We start from the raw sequence: 20584 nt of genomic DNA, 5'->3' as shown, positions 1-20584 counted from the left end.
ACTCCTCTGCTTTCACCTCATACTCCTTAGCTATACTTCCTCCCTTACATAGACATCTTCTAACACCCAAACAAAGTGAAACCCTTCTCTCCAATTTCAATATCATCTCTCACACCTTCATCTTCTCACCCCCCCACAACTTTCTCACATATTACATTTCATCTTTCTCTTCTTCTGCCCTATTATACACTCTCCTCCACTACATCATGTACATTCCCTTGTATGCCTTCACCTCTTATCTTACACTCACCCTCCATCCTTTCTGCAGCTCTTCCTTGTAGCTGTTCTACCTTTGTATCACCAAAGTCTACACTTAATGCATTACTGTAAGCTGATCTCTATACCTAACTACGTCTATACTGCATTGGCATCTCTCAGCTGGTCTGCATCTCTCTGTAACTCTAAAAACATTGTATATGCTATACATATGATATTTCCTAATAACCTGAATATGTATTATGATTATAAAACCTTTTTCTGAATGCAGTGTATAATTATTACTGTTTTCGGCAATGTCATTGTGTGTTTTTATTACTCCTCAGGCCTCTGCTGAAAAGGGGTCTTGCATGGCCTGGTCTGACCGTCCTTGCAAACTAGTGCAAATAAATAAATAAATTAAATTAAAGATGCCTGAGAAGCGTTGTTGGCATCTTCTAATCTGGAGGAGTGACTCTATTCCAAGGCTGTCCTGCATCATTAAATTTACCACCCATTTATGAAGAGCAAGCCCAGCAAATTGGTAAAGGAATCGTATTTCTTTTTTTCCAAAAACTTTTTATTTTGATTTTTCCAACGTACAGAAAAACAGACAGATCAACAACAGCAATGTACTAATTTACTGAGTAAAGAATTATTGGTGAACAGTACCTATACACCAACATGAAACAATCACATTTACAGCTGTACGTAAGTGCCATAAAATATTATATTACATTCAATTAGCTAGCTTACCCTGTTGTGTTGAAATCTTGTCATTACATATTCGTGGTAGTGGTGCTGCGGTAGTGTTGTCGCCTCACAGCAAGACGTTGTCCCATTCAATTCTCAGCTAGAGCGTCTTCTGTGTGGAGGCATGCGTGAATGGGCGTGCCTTCGTTGAAGGTTGTGCGTCAGGGCTGGTAACTCGGCACGTAAAATTCCACTACCAAACATTAGCGGAGTTCCGCTGTGGTGACCCCTAACCGGGATAAGCCGAAAGACACAACAACATATCCGTATGTATGATAAAGTGCCTGTGTCTTTATGATAATGTGGGTGGATTAAGCTAGCAGTATGTTAAAAATCTGTTCCCATGTTTTTAGTTTCTTAACACTGTTATTTTTCACATCAGTTACCTGTTTATGAGCTAGCATGTGTTTGATTGCCATCTTTTTGAATTTGGCCCAACTGATATTCAGTCTGTCCCCCCATTTGAATGCTATATATAGATTCATTAATAGGAATAATGTGATATGTATGGCCACTTGACTATGGGATATTCCTGGGGGGGGGGGAGTGTGAAGTAGTGTAAATTCCCATGTAAGAGTTGCTTTTTCATAGCCTTGTTTTTGTAGTTGGATTTTTAATGAGTTCCATATTCTACCATTTGTACCCATGAGCTTATTCATTAGGATACTAACACATCATGTGACCAGAGGCGATTTTAATAACCTATAAACTGAGAGCTTCATCCCAGAACTCAGCTTCCACTTCACCACCATATATAGGTTCATCTCCCAGAGGACTGCAGCCACTGACCCACTCCACTTGCCAGTCTCATACTGCCCTTACCTATACTCATGAATTAGACCCCAGGATATTTAATCATCTCCAGTAAAACAGTTGCTTCCTCACCAACCTTAAAAAATATACTTGCCTGGGGAACTAATATTGAGACAAATGGAGCCAGCCTAACCACATAATTTTACTGTATGCACACATTTGCTTTGCACAATGCATTGTACATTCTCCTCTGCTTCTACACTTTGAAGAACAGCTGACACCATCAAAATAACTTCACCAAAAGGTCACAGGTAGATGTAGATGTAGTTTGTCTTGTGTGATGAGTTAAGTGCTGTATTTGTGTTACTTGTTACGTATTTCCCAAGATGTGCATCAAAACAAAATCCATGCTCGTTATGAGTTTGCGTGAACTTAATTCCTTCTTCCTGCTGAAAGTCCTCCCAACAGATATTTCCGAGGTATTGTACTGTGATGTAACACATGTAAATTATGACATCAAGCTAAGGGGGGGGGGGTTAAGTTGTTGAGCGGATAAACTCAAAGGGAGTCCTAATGGAAATATTCTATGTTCATAAATGATTAAATCTTTACTGGAACAGTAAATATACAAAATATACATATTATGTAGCTGAATTATAACTAATTGCAATGTTTCCTGTGAGGTGTTAATAAATACTCAAAGTGACCACATTTTATAAATGTGTCAAAGTGCTGGTGAATAACAGATGAGAGGCCATCAAACAACCTGTCAAGGAAAAGGATTAGACTGGACATGGAAGAGGTCAGCCAGTATTAGCTGTAAAGTCATTTATAACAATACCATTGCACACTTGTTTCTATATTGCAAGCTGTTTGTCATACCCAAGTGTAGAAGGTTGAAATAAAAATGCACTGTGAATCACTGCCACACTGCATATTGCTATTAAAAACTGTCATTTTCAGTTTAGCTGAAGGAATGTGACATGGTCTGGCCTAATGAAACAGATCATATATAATACCTTTATTGTTCTCCATTTCTTTTCTTAATGGAATAGATAATAAGATGAGGCATCAGGTTCTGTGATGTCGTACATAAATATCGCACATCACTTCTGTCATACCTGCATTCCGCTGTGTCACATTTGTCAACCAAAGAGAATGTCAAGCCACTTATGAAATTGCCTCCCATTTTTATTCAAATTAATTATTTATTGTAGCTGTCTACCTCCATCTAGGTTTGTACAAGTCAACGACTATGCAGCACCATAAGGAAGAAAATCAGCGATATTGAGACACAGATACCTGCTCTTATTGAAGCTAAAATGTTAGCGATATCAGGTAAAAGCCCTTCAGTTAAGTATTTCTGAAAAATAGAATATTGTGTGTTCTTCGGAGAATGTTTTATATATGTTGACAGCCACATAAACATTAGAAAAAGTACAGCAGTATTTGACAAATACAGTTACAGCCAATGACGTACTTAATTGCACAAATGTTATGTGGATCAGACTACATTTCATTATCTGGTACAAGCACACTGAATATTAAAGATGAATGACTTCAGTAACTAAATCTGGCAGATGAATGCAGACTGCAAAGATACAATGTTTAGAAGATATGATGTATAGCCAGCATAGTGTGAATCTTATGTGTGAAAGTTTGTTTTTTGGCAGTTTTTTGCCTGCATAGCCTGCCAGTTATCAGCCCCCTCCCAACCAACTAGCCCATTAATTCATTATTACTGTGTAATGGTCAGCTGAGAAAGGCCGTCATTCATGGGATGTTATAAGGGGAGATTTTCATTTTTCCATTGGCCTTACATTCTCTGCACATGCTCACTTTGCATGACAGAAGGGAGCATGCAGTGGGTTTACCTCACTGGTCAACATTCAGTTCCACATGGGCATTGCTATCTAGGAGCCCTAACCCCTGTCCTCAAGCATGGACGATGGCTTTCCAGTCTGCACCACACAAATCATAACCACCTAGTATGCTGAATAAGTACTTAGCACCCATTCCTCTCATGGGGACAGGTGGCAGGCAAGGCCTCTTCACTTCTCTCTCTCCTTGCTTGACTCCTCAAGTGTTGGGGCTGCTGACCAAACCCTTGTCGTATGAGTTGCAGTCTGTGCCATGGAACCAGACTGTGGGTTTGGTATTACTGTTAAACAAGCACTCTATTTTAGTTGCAATCATGGCACACAGCGAGTGCATTGGCATTCTTGATTTTAATCCTCATGGTGCAGAACCTTAACAAGTTCTTTTATTCATTTGTTGTCCAATTACTGACTTGATATAATTCAGAGTCACTGAAGCCAGAGCTTGTTTTAGCATTCAATGGTCATAAGATAGTGAAACTAATCTGGATTGGCTGGCAGCTCTTTGAAGGACACACACACACACACACACACACACACACACACACACACACACACACACACACACACACACACACACACACACACACACACACACTATGCACACCTGTTAATAATTTAGAGTATTTCTAATTTAACTACAACATATCTTTGGGTTGTGGGATGAAATGGGAGTATCCAGTAAAAGTCACTCATACACCGGGAAGACTCTGCATAGAATGCATCTTGGCTAAAAACTGAACTGGAAACCTAAGCTCTGTGAGATGTAATGCTAGCCATTGCCCCATTATGCTACCTACATTAAGAAACTGTTTTTGAATAAATCATAATCCTTGTCCAATACCAGTCAGAGAGAGAGAGAGAGAGAGAGAGAGATGTGCCTTTGCAGGCAATATTGTGCCAGTGTGTTGTGTCAAGTTTTATGTTTCTGTATGACAACAGAAGTGAAAAGTGTGTTGCTTCCTTCAGAAGCTCTGCTGAAGAATAGTTCAGTATTGCATGTCATGTCAGAGGAATGTAATGCAGGTGTACCTACTACATGTGATCTAAATAAACTTAAGCCAGCTGAAATTCTTGGAATTAGTCTTCACCATTGAAACTCAGTTATAATAACTGTCACATCAATACCTTTTGAACTCAGCATCCCCTAGCCTGGTCTTTTACCATCAACAACAAGATACCCATACCACATCTTTTGTTTTCTATGTACCCTAGTGGAGCTGCATCTCCCATAAGGAGAACAATCCTTTTGCTTACTGGCTGAGGTGGATAAGCATAAGCAATCCAAGTGGTGGTGTAGATTGTTTTATTAATGATTGACATGGCAGATCTAACCCCTTAGTTCGATGATTGACATGGCAGATCTAACCCCTTAGTTCCATGATATACAAAGCATCATACTTTAAAGGCAGGAATGTGGTCCTATATGGATGCTAATAATGACTGATCCCCATTAAATTCTGTCTTATATACATAGTGTTGTACCTGGGCTCACTGGCTTCCTGGGCTGCACTGACAGTGACCTTGCATCAGCAAAGTTTTACACACAAACACACACCCATTAAGCAGGTGAGCCAGCTGTTTTCTATTCTTTTTCTCCTTCCAGAGCCCAAGCTCGCCAGACTATCTAGCCCTACCAGAATCCTGATACTAACCCTAAAAATTCCCACACAGTCACTACAGTTTTCAAAGTTATGTGTGAAGCTGTAGCTATGGAATACTGAAAAAAGAATATATGTGTGTCTATAGATGTGTGTATGTGTGTGTGTTTGTATACATATGTATGCATGTGTATGATACATGTACATAAACGCACATATCTATATACATACAGATTGAATTCAGAAGCTCGAAATACTGAAATATCGAATTTCAGTATCTCAAGCCCAAGACGTCGAATCCACAAAACCACGAAAACTCAAAACCGCAAAATTCAAAATCTCGCACAACGGAAATTTTGAATTTCACGGTACTACTGCACACACACACACACACACACACACACACACACACACACACACACACACACACACACACACACACACGCACACACAGCATTCTCCCCCCACACACACATAACCTGTCTACTACATGAAAGCAGGTGGGCAAGCACCCCTGCACCCCGCATGTGGGGGGGCTGCGTCTTCCACAACCCCTACATAAATATTCTCACTCCAAGGTTGCACTACATACAAACACACACAAAACACCACCACACAAGCTACATTCTCCTCACACACACACATCACAGCAAGAAAACAAACTGACACACACCACAGCCCCTACTCAAAACCCTTAACACACACACACACTTACCTGAATACATAACCACAGCGAAAGTTTAGAAGCGCGAATTTCAAAACCTCCAGTATTCAAGATTTTGAATTTCACGTTTCTGAACTTTTGCTGTTCTCAGGATTCGACTTCTTGGGCTCGAGATACTGAAATTCGATATTTCAGTATTTCGAGCTTCTGAAGTGAATACATACATACACACATATACACTAGATTTGTGCCAATATCTTCTCCACTCAGCATGGGTTTAGACCAAAGCAAAGTGCCATTACCCTACTAACAGAGTTCTCTAACAGTATCAATCATAGCCACACTACAGGCAATATTTTATCTGCCCTCTTCTTGGACCTATGTAAAGCCTATGACACTGTCTCTCATAATAAACTGCTCCATTAGCTAGACTGTCTTGATCTGTCCTACTCCAGTCTGTACTGGTTCCTCAGCTACCTGCCCGACAGATCTCAAGCTGTTAAATGGCAATATGGCATCTTGATCTTTTTACCAGTCTCTGCCTGTGTTCCCCAAAGTTCCACACTGGAACCACTCTTTTTAATTTATTTATAAGTAATTTACATACTGCCTCGAAACATGCCAAATTAGTGCAGCACGCCAGTGATGCAAGTCTTATCTGCACTGCATAAATTTCCATTCTCCTCCAATAGGTAACACAAGATTCATTTTCCTCCATAGAAAGCTGGCTAGCAAAATCAGAGGTAATACTAAATCCAAAAAAGACAAAACCCTCTCCTTTTCATTCCTAAGCCTCATTTCAAATGCAAAGCTAACTTTCAAATCACCTCTACAAATAACGCAAATATTGAAGTGTCTCCAATACTAAATTACTTGGGGGGGGGTTATAGTAGATGACACCATGACATTCAATCCTCACATCCAACAAGCAATCAAAAAAAAAAAAACCACATCGGAAGTTAGGACTCCTGTACACAGCCTAACAATATCTGACTGAAAGCACCTGGATAGCATTAGTATCCACTTACCTGCTGCCTGTACTTCATTTAGCCTCTCCTATTTTCACCGACCTCCAGTTCACCCTGACAACTAAACAAGAGCAATGCTGTAATAAAATAGCCAAATTTGCTTTCAATAAGTGATACTCCACACATCACTATATTTTTCTCAGGCACCTGAGATGGCTTGAGCTACCTCAGCTCCTCACCTACTGTACTAGTTCTGTCTCTCGCAGACACTCAGCTGATAGCTACAGTCAAAAGGTATTTTGTCTCAATACAGCATCTGCCCCGAGTTTCAAGTCCATATCAAGCAGATGGCCACCTTGGCATTTCTAAAAGCTGGAGATGCACCTGTCAGTTTGAGAAGTAAGGGTTTTTCCCTATTTAAACTTGCAGTTGTGATAAATATACTTTATTTTGCTGCTTGGTAATAGGGCCACCAGCTTGAGGTAAAAGTATTGACTTCAGAGAGGGACTGTTGCTTGTCTTGTGTATTCTTATAAGATGATGAGGCTTGGGTATTTGTTTAAGTAGTTTAGTGCACACAAACACATCAGGATGGATGACTAGAAGATTAAAACTGAACAAACTGACTGACTGATGCACGCATACATGATTTCACTCTGGCTGCTCATTAAAAATGGCACTCTTGCTTGCACGTGCTCAGTACTTATATGCATGTGCCCATGGACTGGAATGGTTCTTAATGACACAACACACACTCCTGATCTACATCCTTCCTCTTTGACTATTCTGTCCTGCAGTGAAAACGACATTTGGATAAGCATGCAACTTATACAGATATATACAAACAAGAACAATCAAATTATACAGATATATACAAACAAGAACAATCAAATTATACAGATATATACAAACAAGAACAATCAAATTATACAGATATATACAAACAAGAACAATCAAATTATACAGATATATACAAACAAGAACAATCAAATTATACAGATATATACAAACAAAAACAATCAAATTATACAGATATATACAAACAAGAACAATCAAATTATACAGATATATACAAACAAGAACAATCAAATTATACAGATATATACAAACAAGAACAATCAAATTATACAGATATATACAAACAAGAACAATCAAATTATACAGATATATACAAACAAGAACAATCAAATTATACAGATATATACAAACAAGAGCAATCATGTACACGTTGCCATGTATTTGGGATAAGGTCTTGAGATACAACTTGACCTTGTAATGTAATAATTAGAGCTGGGTTGAGCAACAGAGACAGTCACTAGGGACTGTTCTTTTCAGGAGCAGGAACAGAAGATGAAATGTTCTCTGGAACAGGAACATTGGACAAATCACTCTGAGAATTAGAGTCTGTCTCTATTACAGCCAAGAAGCTGTAACACCGGCTCAGACACCAGTAGTAAATGTTTCTGATTCTACCTTAATTCCATCCCTTCTGACGTAATGATGTATGATCTTAGTTCATCACACAAATGTTTCACATGTCCTATTCATTCAAATCCTTACGCTGTCTGCATCCTCTCTCTTGCTTGCTGGATGTTCTTCGTGTTTCACTGTTGCAGTCATTACATTTGGGTTATCTGTAGCCCTCAGTCGGCATGATTAACAAAGTCTTGGGTCCTGCGTTAGTTGCTGTCCCCTCTTCCATGACAGCAGGTCTTCAGGGGTATAAAACAATGCAGCCAATGCCATTACACCAGTCTCTCTTGCCGTGCAGTGCCCGAAGCAGAAGCAGTTTGCAAATGCTGGTCAGCCGACTCCTGAAATTTTCATTTTTGAGTTTCAAAACCGAAGTCTTCAACTAAAGCTAAGTACCCCATTGGGGAAACTTTTTCTTGCTCCTTACCGATGTCAGTAAAAGTTAATAATTGCATTACTTGTGGAAAGCAAATGCCTCATAAAGATTTTCATTCATACTGTATTCCTTGCTTAGGCCCTGACCATGACGTACCTTGCTGTCGGTTTTGCGCTTTATTTAATCAGCGCACTATTCGTCGTCGGTATATTTTTGCCTCTAAATATTTCGGTTCTTGGTTTAATTATCCAGAAATGTCATCGGTTAGCCATCTGACTACCGGAATTCCGAAAAAATGCAAAGATAAAGACAGAGACAGGCCGCCGAGGTCCAAAACTGCTGATGATGCTTCTTCTAAGCCAGTCGCCAGTTCACCGGTACTCTCAGTGAGGTGCTTTTGCAGCCCCTGATTCCCACTACTTCTGATTCGCAGGCCTCTACTGAGACCCATTCAGAGTCTGGTATGCCGTGAGATGCTTCAATTTTGGAACTTGCAGATGTTTCTACCTTGGATGGGTCCGGAGCCGCTGTGCAGGCACTGGCTTCTGAGGGTGTAGTCAGGCCTACGGACTTGCATATTAAACCAATGCCTCCTTCTTTACTTAGGCCTAAATCTCGAACCATGCCTAAAAAACGACGCCCAGGCCACCTGCTCAGGCCTCTATGCCTAAAAAACAAATGATAAGAGTGGCTGAAGATCTAATAACTCTAATCAGGGGTAGCCAACCCCCTCCCCCAAGAGGCCTAGAACTGAAGTTGATTATGAATCTTCTGACCAGGATTATTTTTTTTCTGATTCTTCTGATGATCTCGATTTGCCCTTATTTACTTATGAAGATTCTGCTGCAGAGGACTCCATCTGCTTCCCCTCCTGAGGACTTTTCTTTTGGGAAAACGTTACATACTCTAAGAACATTTCCACTGGGAAAGCCAGGATTTTTCTGATTCAAAAAAGAGGCTTAGGGATTTCCTTCTCCTACCTCTGCATAGGCCTTTAGCTATTCCTCCTGTACTAGACATTGTTGATGATGCTTTTTTGGAATCTAGTTTGGCCCCTGATTCCTTACCTCCTGCTCCAGGAAAACCTGACAGACACTACAGGGTCCCTGAGTCCCACAAGTTCCTTTTTAAAAATCCTATTGCAGATCCAGAGACTATTTCACAGGGGCTCAAGGGCATTAAGGCTTCTACTGCTCAAAATCCTACCCCTTCTGATAGAGACTCCAGGGTGCTGGATAGATGGGGTAAGAAGGTTTACACTTCTGCAACCTTGGCCATTAGGGCTTTAAACTGCCAGTTTCATATGTTAAAGTATCAGCAACATGTTATTGGACTGCTTAAACAGAAAATGATGTTGGTTCCTGACTGTGTGGAAAATAAAGAATTACAGGATTTAATGCATTCTGCTGAACAAGTTGGAAAACATACTTTGCAATGTGGTTTTGATTCATGAGAGGCCTCTTGCAAGGCTGCTGAAACTGGGTTTGTGCTCAGAAGGCATGCTTGGCTTAAGGGGCAATTTTTGCCTGATCATGTTAAAGCTAAATTGTTGGATGCTCCCTTAAATCAGGACCGCCTATTTGGCAACAAGGCTGAGGAAGTTCTTAAAAAGATGGAAGATAAAGCTAAATCTATGCAAACTGTTAACGATTTCTTACAAGTTCAGCCTCCTAGATTTAGTAGGCACTGGCCCTCTAAGAAGTGGTCCGTTCCAGCCCCTCCCAGGTCTTCTCAAGCCAAATCCAGACTCAGCAAAAACCCCAGGTTTCAGTCCCAGGGGACACACAGAACTAAGCAGTGGGGGGCCTCCACTTCCAAATCTGGGAATACTAAGACTCCCCCTATGGTAAACTGTCTCAATGACTTCCTTTTAAAATTTCCAAGCACTTATCAACTGACTGCCCCTTTGAGGGAAAGATTGCTCTTCATGCAAAGAATTGGGAACTCATTACCCAGGACAAATGGGTTTTAAATATAGTGTCCCAGGGATACAGATTTCACTTCCACACGTTGCCAACACCAAGCGGGTGGCCAGACCTACCCCCAAATCAATGGGCAGAGGCCCACAAACAAGTACTTTCTCTCTTAAGCATGGGGGCTATTCAACTGGTACCAGAAGAGGAAAAGGGACAAGGTTTCTACTCAAGACTTTTCCTGGTACCCAGAAAAGACATTTCATGGCATCCTATCCTGAACCTGTCTACTCTAAACACCTTTTTGGAGATGCCAAAATTCAAGATGCTGACTCTTCACCAGTTACTTCCTCTGCTAGGCAAAGATGCCTGGTTGGCAACACTAGATTTAAAAGAAGCATACCTGCATATCCCAATCAGGGAATCTTGCAGAAGATATCTATGCTTCAAAGCAGGCTACACGCACTATCAGTTCTCTGCACTGCCCTTCGGCTTATCTACTGCACCCAGGGTATTCACAAACTGCCTAGCTCCAGTTATTGCATTTTGCAGGCAAAGAAATATTCAGATATACCCATATCTGGACGATTGTCTAATTCAGGCAGAAAGCCAGGACATACTTTTGAATCATCTGGCCTTTGTACAAAGGGTTCTAACTTGTCTGGGGTACACCATAATGAAAAGAAATCACACCTGGTACCCTGTCATCAAATTATATTCCTGGGCGCAAGCTTGAATACAACTTCCCAGATGGCTTACCTCACGCCAGAGAAACAAATTAATTTGACAACCTACTTCAAACAAGTGGTCACAAAAACTCTGCTATCTACAAGACAAATACTGCAAGCCTTGGAGTTCATGGCTTCCTGCATTCTCCTAATTCCATATGCAAGACTGCACATGAGGAAACTATAGTGGTATCTAAAAAGCCTATGGTGTCAACATTCTCAGGATCTAGAAGCAATGATTCCTATCATACCTTGCCTACGCCTAGAGTTCCTTTGGTGGACAGAGGCCTGCCACCAAAACAAGGGACTACCTTTCACACCACCCCCTGCTGCCCAAACCCTAACAACAGACACATCAGACTATGCATGGGGGCTCACCTGGCAGGGAAGTGCATTCAGGGCAAATGGAACCCAAGTCAAATGCACCTGCATATCAATCAAAAAGAAATGTTAGCTGTACAGAATGCTCTGACAGCCTTCGAGGACCACATTCTTCCAGGACAACTAATGGTAAAGACGGGCAACACCACTGTTATGTAGTACATAAACAAGCAGGGGGGGGGTACACATTCTTATCCCCTCTGCAGACTAGCCATGGCATTGTGGAACACAGCCTTGAGCTACCAAGTGCACCTACAAGCTCAATTCCTGCCAGGAAAATTAAATACACTGACAGACGGACTAAGCAGAAACTTCATGGATCCACACAAGTGGAAACTGGAACTAAGGATTTTCAACATGTTGACAAGCAAATGGGGGAGCCCAGATATAGACCTGTTTGCCTCTCCCCAGAACTACCAATTGGACAAATTTTGCACAAGGACTCCCCACAAATAAGCCTGGAAAGTGGATGCTCTGTCCTTCAGCTGGAAAAACCTATCAGTCTATGCCTATCCCCTTCTGCCTCTGCTCTTCAAAGTACTACTGAAAATCAAACAGGACAAACCAAGGATGATTTTGATTGCTCCAGACTGGCCACATCAATACTGGTACCCCCTCCTGCGCAGGGTGTCACGGTTATCCCCATGGCACCTGCCTTAGACTCCTTCCCTGTTGTCTCAGCAGGAGAACCAGATTCTGCACCCTCAGCTTCTAACCCTGAACCTGGCAGCCTGGCTAATTACATAATGTCTCCATTACCATCCTTCAGCAAACCTGTGATGGATATCATTTTAGAGGCAAGGAGGCCTAGTACTAGAAAATCTTATGCTGAAAAATGGAAAAGATTCTATGCCTGGAACCAATCTCAAGGGATGAGCACAGCAGCACCCAATTTACCTCAGATTTTACAATACTTAACTGAGATGCTTCACAAGGGCCTGTCTGCTTCCTCCATTAAAATCCACACCTCAGCCATTTCAGCTCATTATAACACAGAACCTCCCCTCTTCTCTCATCCACTGCTCTAGCAGTTCCTCAGAGGGGCCAAAAATTTGAGATCACCCAGGAGATCTCCAACCCCAGCCTGGGACCTTAACTTTGTTTTGGAGGAACTCACTCTACCTCCTTTCGAGCCAGCTGCTACCACAGACTTAAAATATCTTTCCTGGAAAACAGCTTTCCTTTTAGCAATCACGTCAGCTAGAAGGGTATCTGAGTTACAGGCCCTTGTGGCAGTGGAGCCTTTCATCATCTTTCATGTGGACAGAACCAATCCATCCTTCATGCCCAAGGTGGTATCCAGTGTGGGTCTTAATCAGTTCATTCATTTTCCAACCATCTTTCCCAATCCACAGAACAAAGGGGGACAGACACTGCATTCCTTAGATGTGCACAGACAACTTAGATTCTACTTGGACAGGACTAAACCTCAAAGGAAAGCTGAACAACTGCTGGTGGCATTTGCTGCAGGGGCAGAGGGGAAGGCTATTTCAAAGCAAACCATTTTTAAATGGATAGGCCATTGCATTCATTTCTGTTATAAGCACCATGGAAAACCTATCCCCCAGGGGATCAGACCTCACTCCACCAGGACTGCATCTACCTCTGCAGCCTTTCTCAGAAGCGTCCCTACCAGGGACATCCTAGAAGCTGCTACCTGGAGTTCTGTACATACTTTCACCAAGCATTATCATTTACCAATTTTCTCTAAATCCAGAGCTGGCTTTGCCACTGCAGTCTTGCAGGGCCTTATAGCTGGTCCTAATGCTGTATAAATCCATCCTCCCAACCATAGCTTTGGGAATCTACCCAAATGTAATGACTGCAACAGTAAAACACGAAGAACATAGTACAGTTGTGTACACTTACCATAAATGTAGATGTTCGAGTGTATTCACTGTTGCAGTCCTGGTTATCCTCCCTCCAGCCCTCTAACTTCTTTTGGCTATACCTCTGCTTTCATTTACTATGCTTAAAAGCCTTTTTGGTGTATTTGCTTTTTTGTTGGAGGTATATCATTGTACTTTTATATTTAATTGCTTCCCATTAGGGGGGCACCTGATATCTGGGGCAAGAAAAACTGATATAATGGCATCGGCTGCATGTTTTATACCCCTGACATCATGGAAGAAAGGACCGCAACTGACGCAGGACCCAAGACTTTGTTAATCAGGCTGACTAAGGGCTACCTGTAAGCAGATAACCCAAATGTAATGACTGCAACAGTGAATACACTCGAACATCTACATTTATGGTAAGTGTACACAACTGTACTTTTTATCATAGTAGGACTTTTGGGACAAACGCTTCTTTAGGAGATGAGCTTTTACTGCTTTGTTGTTTTTAGGACTTGGACTCAACAAATTCTTACTGATTGGTAGTGTGGTTCTGGTGTGTCTCGACATTAATCTCTGGGCAAGTGAACCAAGTATCTTGTCATGAGAAATGTTTCTGAGATTAAGCCGATTAAAAAAACGTCAATGTAGTCATGTTTAGACTTCTCCAACAGCTATTTTGCACTTTGAACTGCTCGTTCAGCCAAGCCATTCAATTGTGGGTGTTCAGAACTCTTAGTAACATGAACAAAGTCCCACATTTCAGCTAATCATTTAAACTGCTGACTTGTAAACTGTGCACCATTGTAAGAAATTACTTTGTACGGACTTCCGAGGACAGAAAAATGTCTGTTCAGTTTTGTAATGACAGTGCTGGACATGAGATTAGGAAGTAGGTCAGTCTCAAACCAATTGGACTAAGAGTCTACTAACACCAAAGTAATGTTGACCATTCCATTCAAAAATATCTGTAGTTACTCTCAACCAAGGTAGTTCAGGAATCTGGCTTAGCTGAAGTGGTTCTTTTTAGTACTATTACAAACAAAACAAGCTGAAAGTTCTTTCTCAACATCTTTTGACATAGAAGTCCAAAATACTGGTCCTCTTGTCCATATTTTAGTAGAATCCATTCCAGGGTGGCCATAATGCAAGATTTAATATACTCTTGTTTCAAAGATTTTGGAACGATCACTTTTGGACCTTTCATGATGCATCTTCCATCAAAATCTTGTCTCTGTAAGGAAAATACTGCTGTGCATCTAGTGGTAAACAAGATTGCTTTGACGGTCATCTTTGACTGATAAAGGGGTTGAACGTCTAGAGAACTGGATCTGAAGCTGTGTGAGTTCTGAGCACATCAAGACATGCGGAAGAAAAATTTTTCACTTCCTTGACTTCAAAAATTAAGTTGCTCATTTTCATGCTGTTCAGTAGTTTTTCTGCGTGATCTGGATATAGGATCAGCAAGATAAAAAAGATTGCCTTTTGTGTAAACCAAGTGAAAATTGTACTTTTGCAATTTCAGCATCATGCATTGCAATCTCACAGGAGCTGTGTACATTGGCTTTTTCAAAATAGTAACCAAAGGTAGGTGGTCAGTCTCTATTTGAATAAGTCGGCCATAAATATAATCATGGAACTTTGAACATGCAAACACAATTGCCAGCAGCTCTTTCTGTAATTGAGCATACTGCATCTCGGTTTGGGTTACAGTTCTGGATGCATAGGCTACTGGTCTGCCCACCTGAAGAATGACTGCACCAAGACCAAACTTTGAAGCATCACAAGAAAGAGTTACAGGTTTTTGAACATCATAATATCTTAAAGTGGGGGGACTGGCAGTTCTCTGTTTCAGGACATCAAATGCTCTTTTGTGTTGTTCCAGGAACATGTTACATCTTTGCATGTCAGCTCTCTTAGCAGTGCTGAAAGGTCACTCAGATTTGGAAGAAACTTGCCCTAATAGTTGACCATGCCAAGAAAACATTGTAAGGAGGTGACATTATCTGAAGATGGCATCTCAAGAATTGCAGTTTGCTTGGAAGGATCTGGTCGTAAGCCTGAACTGGTAAACAAATAACCCACGTAAGTAACTTCTTGTAGCCTGAACTTGCATTTCTTAGGATAAGTTTAGGATTCATTTCACAAGCCTGTTCCAGAACTTTTCTGAGGTTTTATCATGTTCAACTTCACCATTTCCTCCTACAAGAATATCATCTACTATCATAGCACATGAATAGCCAGAAAATATGTGCACCATCACACAATGAAAGACTTCACTGGCAAAGTTTATCCCAAATAGCATTCTCAAAAATCTGTACCTTCCAAATGGTGTACTGAAAGTGGTTAGCAATGAAGATTTTCAGTCAAGCAAATTTTACCAAAATTAATTTTTTGCATCTAAGACAGAAAAAACAGTGGCATTTGGCATAAGAGCAGCAACTTCTTCAACTGTATGCTTTGAATGATGAGGTCATTTTAGTGATTTTTTTCAAATCTCTTGGATAAATACATATTGTGATATTATCTGAGCTTTTCTTATGAGCTACCCCCATGGAGTGTACACATTCAGTTGGTTCTTCTACTGGACAAATTACTCATACATGCACCATTCTGTCTAGTTTAGGTTTGACTCGGCCTTGCATAGCTACTGGAACTTTATGTGCTGGTCTCATAACTGGGCTTATCTTGTGGCCTAACTTCATGGAGTACATAACTGGGAGTTTACCCAACCTGTCTTCAAAATGATCAGCATAGTAAAAAAAAAGTTTATGTGAAATTTTCGTTGTTTCACTTGCTTACATGGTGGACTTCTGCATTAAATGAAAGCAGTCCCATTTTTAAACTGTCTTTGAGACCTAACAATGACTGCATGTGTCTCTTGACTATATAAAATTTCAAATCATAGCTGTTTCCAGCAGAATAACATGAAAGGACTACTGAGCCTTTGGTCTGAATTTCTTCACCACCATAAGCAACAAGCTTCGCACACTTTGCCAGATCAAGCTTCTCACCAGCTTTTTCTTTGGCAAACATTTCTGCTGACATAACATTGCACTTTGAACCAGTATCAACTTTGAGCTCTACAGGTCTCTCATTAATCAGAACAGTATAAAATACTTCATTCTTTGCCAACAAATCTACTGCATTGACTGTTTCATCAAGCACAGACACACCATCAACATAAAAAGTAGGGTTGCAGCTTTCTATCAACTTGCCTCTTTGAATGCCTTCTTTTAATAAAAGGATGTGTCCCTTTTGATTTACAGAACCTTTTGAAATGATTCCACTTTTTACATGTGTGGCACTGCTGACCAAAAGCTAAGTACTTATCTTGTTTGGGCTCATGGCTACCTCCACAATTATGACAGTTGACTATGAGGCCTGTCACAAGATGTTCTTCATCTCACATTGCTGCAGTCCTTACATATGGGTAGTCCGCTGTCCTCGGTCGGCCCGAATACCAAAGTATTAGGCTGACGTCGGTCATGGGCGCCTAGATCTGACATCAGAGCGTCAGGGTATAAAAGCGCATGACCGACGTCATATCCCCAGTCTTTTTTGCCGCATGGTCCAATGCAGAAGCAGCGTTGCAAGTGCCGTTCGGCGTTCTGAAATTTTCGTATTCTGAGTTTCAGACCGAAACCAAGTTGGGCTAAGTACCCCGTTGGGGAGTATTTTTGTTTTTTCTTGCCTCAGTTAATTCCGGATGTCAGAAAAAGTGAATAATTGTATTTCTTGTGGGAAACAGATACCGCGTAGGGATTATCACTCTCTTTGCATTCCTTGTTTGGGACCGGACCACAACGTAGTCGGGTGTCGGTTTTGTGCTAGGTTTAATAAGCGCACTATAAAAAGAAGGTTAGATTGTGCTAGGTTAGTCTTTGGTAAGCGGTGTAATTATAATATGCCGTCGGATCCTCCGGCCGCCTAAGAAGCGCAAAGACAAATCCTTGAAACCTAGACAGGTTGATTCGTCCGTTTCGGACGCCGGTCCTGCAGAAACTACGGTGGAGCAGGTGGATCCGGCTGAAGGTTCTGTTGAGTCTCAGGGGGAAATTTGATTTTGCAGGATGTGGCCTCACAGGAGTCAGGTCAAGCTGAAGGGGCCTCTCAAGTTACTGTTCTCCCTTCTATGCCTAAGGTGGTTAGGCCTTCTGCTACTATTTCTAAGGCTTCTTCTAAGGGCAGGTCTGTTTTGCCTTCCTCTGGTGTTCCTCCAGGTACTTCAGGGTCTGTGCCTAAAAAGCACATGCTTAAAATGGCAGAAGATTTGATTACTTTAATTAGAGGTTCTATGCCCCCTCCTGATAGGAGGCCCAGGGTGGAGCCAGAGTTGGAAAGTTTGGATCAGGCCTCAGATGACTCAGACTCTTCTGCTGAAGATATTCAAGATTTTCCCCCTTATTCGGATTCTGATGCAGAGGATTCCACTCCTTCTGCTTCTCCTCCGGAGGATTTTTCATTTTCAGAAACTCTGCATTCCATGAGGGAGCATTTTAAGTGGGAAGGACAGGATTTCTCTGATTCACGGAAGAGGCTTAGGGAATTCTTGTTTTTACCACAGCATAGACCCTTGGCTATACCTCCTGTTTTGGATGTTGTTCAAGATGTTTTCTCGAGGCTTCCCTTAATCCAGATTCTTTGCCTCCTGCCAGTTAAACCGGACAGGTATTACAGGGTGCCTGAGGCTCATAAATATCTGTATAAGAGTCCTAGGGTGGACCCAGAAACTATTAGTCAGGGGCCTAAGGGTGTTAGAGCTTCTGTTGTAAAGAATCCGGTTCCTCTAGATAAGGAAGCTAGAGCTTTGGATAGATGGGGTAAGATGGTGTATACCTCTTCTACTTTAGCAATGAGGGCTTTAAATTGTCAGTTTCATATGTTGAAATATCAGAATTTCCTCCTTTCTCAGCTAAAATCTAAAGTGGATGCTTTGGCAGAGGGCATAGAGTGTAAAGAATTGCAGGATTTAGTACATGTCTCTGAACAGGTGGGTAAGCATTCTTTGCAGTGTGGTTTTGATGCTGTACAGGCCTCTTCTAGGGTGGCTGCCACTGGTTCAGTTCTTCGTAGGCACGCCTGGCTTAAGGATCAGAATTTGTCCGAGCATGTTAAATCTAGAATTCTGGATGCCCCTTTACAGTCTGAAGTTTTGTTTGGTCCCCCTGTGGAGTTGGTTTTGAAGAAAATAGAAGACAAGGCTAAGTCTATGCAGACTGTTAAAGATTTTTTGCAGGTGCAACCTCCAAAGTTTAGTAGAAATTGGCCTTCTAAGGGGTGGACCTACCCTTCTTCTGATTCTCAGTCTAGGGGTAGATCTAGACGTGGCAGGGGCAGAGCTCAAAGTACATTCAGGCCTAGAACTTGGAGTTCACCTGCACAATCTGCAGGTGAGGGCAGGGGCCAGTCCTTTCGTAAACAGGCCCAATGACCTACATTTTCAGCTGCCAGATTCTTCTTCCCTGGCAGCTCCTTTGGGAGGAAAGTTAGCACTCTTCAAGCAAAACTGGCTTTTAGTTACCCAGGACAAATGGGTATTGGACATTATAAACCGAGGCTACAAGTTCTATTTCCATACATTGCCTCCTTTCAAAGGCATGCCAGATGTTCCTCCTCGGCAAAGGATAGAGGCTCACAAGCAGATTTCTTTACTTCTTCAAATAGGAGCTATACAGCCAGTTCCTCTGTCAGAAGTGGGACTAGGATTTTATTCTCGCCTGTTTCTAGTGCCAAAGAAAGGGAACACATGGAGACCAATTTTGGATTTATCTATCCTCAACACTTATCTGGACATTCCAAAGTTCAAAATGCTGACATTACAACAGCTTTTACCTCTGTTGGGAAAAGATCACTGGATGGTAACTCTGGATCTCAAAGAGGCTTATCTTCATGTTCCTATCAGGCCCAGTTGCAGGAGGTACCTGCGTTTGCGGGCTGGAAATTTACCTTATCAGTTCTCTGCATTGCCCTTTGGCTTATGTACTGCACCCAGAGTGTTCACAAAGGTTCTGGCTCCAGTGATAGCCTTTTTCAGGTTAAGAGGAATACAGATTTATCCTTATTTGGACGATTGCCTGATTATTGCACAACACAAAGAGGAACTTCTGCATCATCTACAGTATGTGATGGTAGTGTTAAGATGCCTAGGGTATTCTGTGAACAAAACAAAGTCCAGTCTAGTACCCTCTCAGGACATGTGCTTTCTGGGTGTGAGACTGAATACAGCTTCCCAGATGGCCTTTTTGACCCCGGACAAACAAAGCAGCCTTTCTCTTTATTTCCATCAAATGTCTCTACAGTCCAGGCTGACTGCAAGGACAGTCCTTCAAGCCTTGGGGTTCATGGCATCTTGTATTCTGGTGCTTCCCAATGCCAAACTGCATATGAGGAAGCTTCAATGGTATCTCAAAATGTATGGACACAGCACTGCCAAGATCTAGACACTGTCATTCGGATAATACCTTGCATTCAGAAAGAATTTTTGTGGTGGGCTCAGGAATGTCACCTAAACAAGGGACTCTCTGTGACCCGACCAGAGGCGAGTCAGATTTTAACGACAGATGCCTCAGACAAGGCTTGGGGAGCACACCTCAATGGAAAATGGGTGCAAGACACGTGGCCTGTCAGACTTCAACATTTGCATATCAACTTGAAGGAGATGTTAGCAGTCCAATTTGCATTGATGGCTTTCAAGGATTTACTTCACCCAGGACAGGTGTTGATTCAAACAGACAACACTACTGTCATGTGGTACATCAACAAGCAAGGGGAACCCATTCGTACCCTCTTTGCAGGCAAGCGATGATTTTGTGGGAGACTGCTCTCAGTTTACACCTCAATCTTCAGGCAAGGTTTCTACCAGGAGCACAGAACTCCTTAGCGGATGTGTTGAGCAGACAAATTGTGGATCCTCACGAGTGGAAATTGGATCCTCATGTGTTTCAAAAGTTGACAGTGTTATGGGGGACTCCAGACATAGATCTGTTCACTTCTCCACTAAATTACCAGTTGCCAAAGTTTTGCACAAAAAGGTTTCATCCCACAGCTTGGAAGGTGGATGCTCT

General features: G+C 41.7%; 1 protein-coding gene across 1 annotated transcript in view; it reads left to right on the top strand.

Moving 5' to 3' along the window:
* DISC1 (DISC1 scaffold protein) overlaps nt 1–20584 on the top strand; it is a 2387713-nt gene that overhangs the window by 1171138 nt on the left and 1195991 nt on the right. Inside the window, exon 8 of the mRNA XM_044077020.1 lies at nt 2937–3039. Coding sequence (XP_043932955.1) covers nt 2937–3039 — 103 coding nt within the window. The remainder of the gene's footprint in view (nt 1–2936; nt 3040–20584) is intronic.

Source organism: Protopterus annectens, chromosome 1.part1 (genome assembly GCF_019279795.1).
Source record: "Protopterus annectens isolate FY-2018-M chromosome 1.part1, PAN1.0, whole genome shotgun sequence".
NCBI classification, from domain to species: Eukaryota; Metazoa; Chordata; order Ceratodontiformes; family Protopteridae; genus Protopterus; species Protopterus annectens.
Note: the sequence above shows the minus strand (reverse complement) of the source record. Positions and strands in the feature narration are given on the sequence as shown.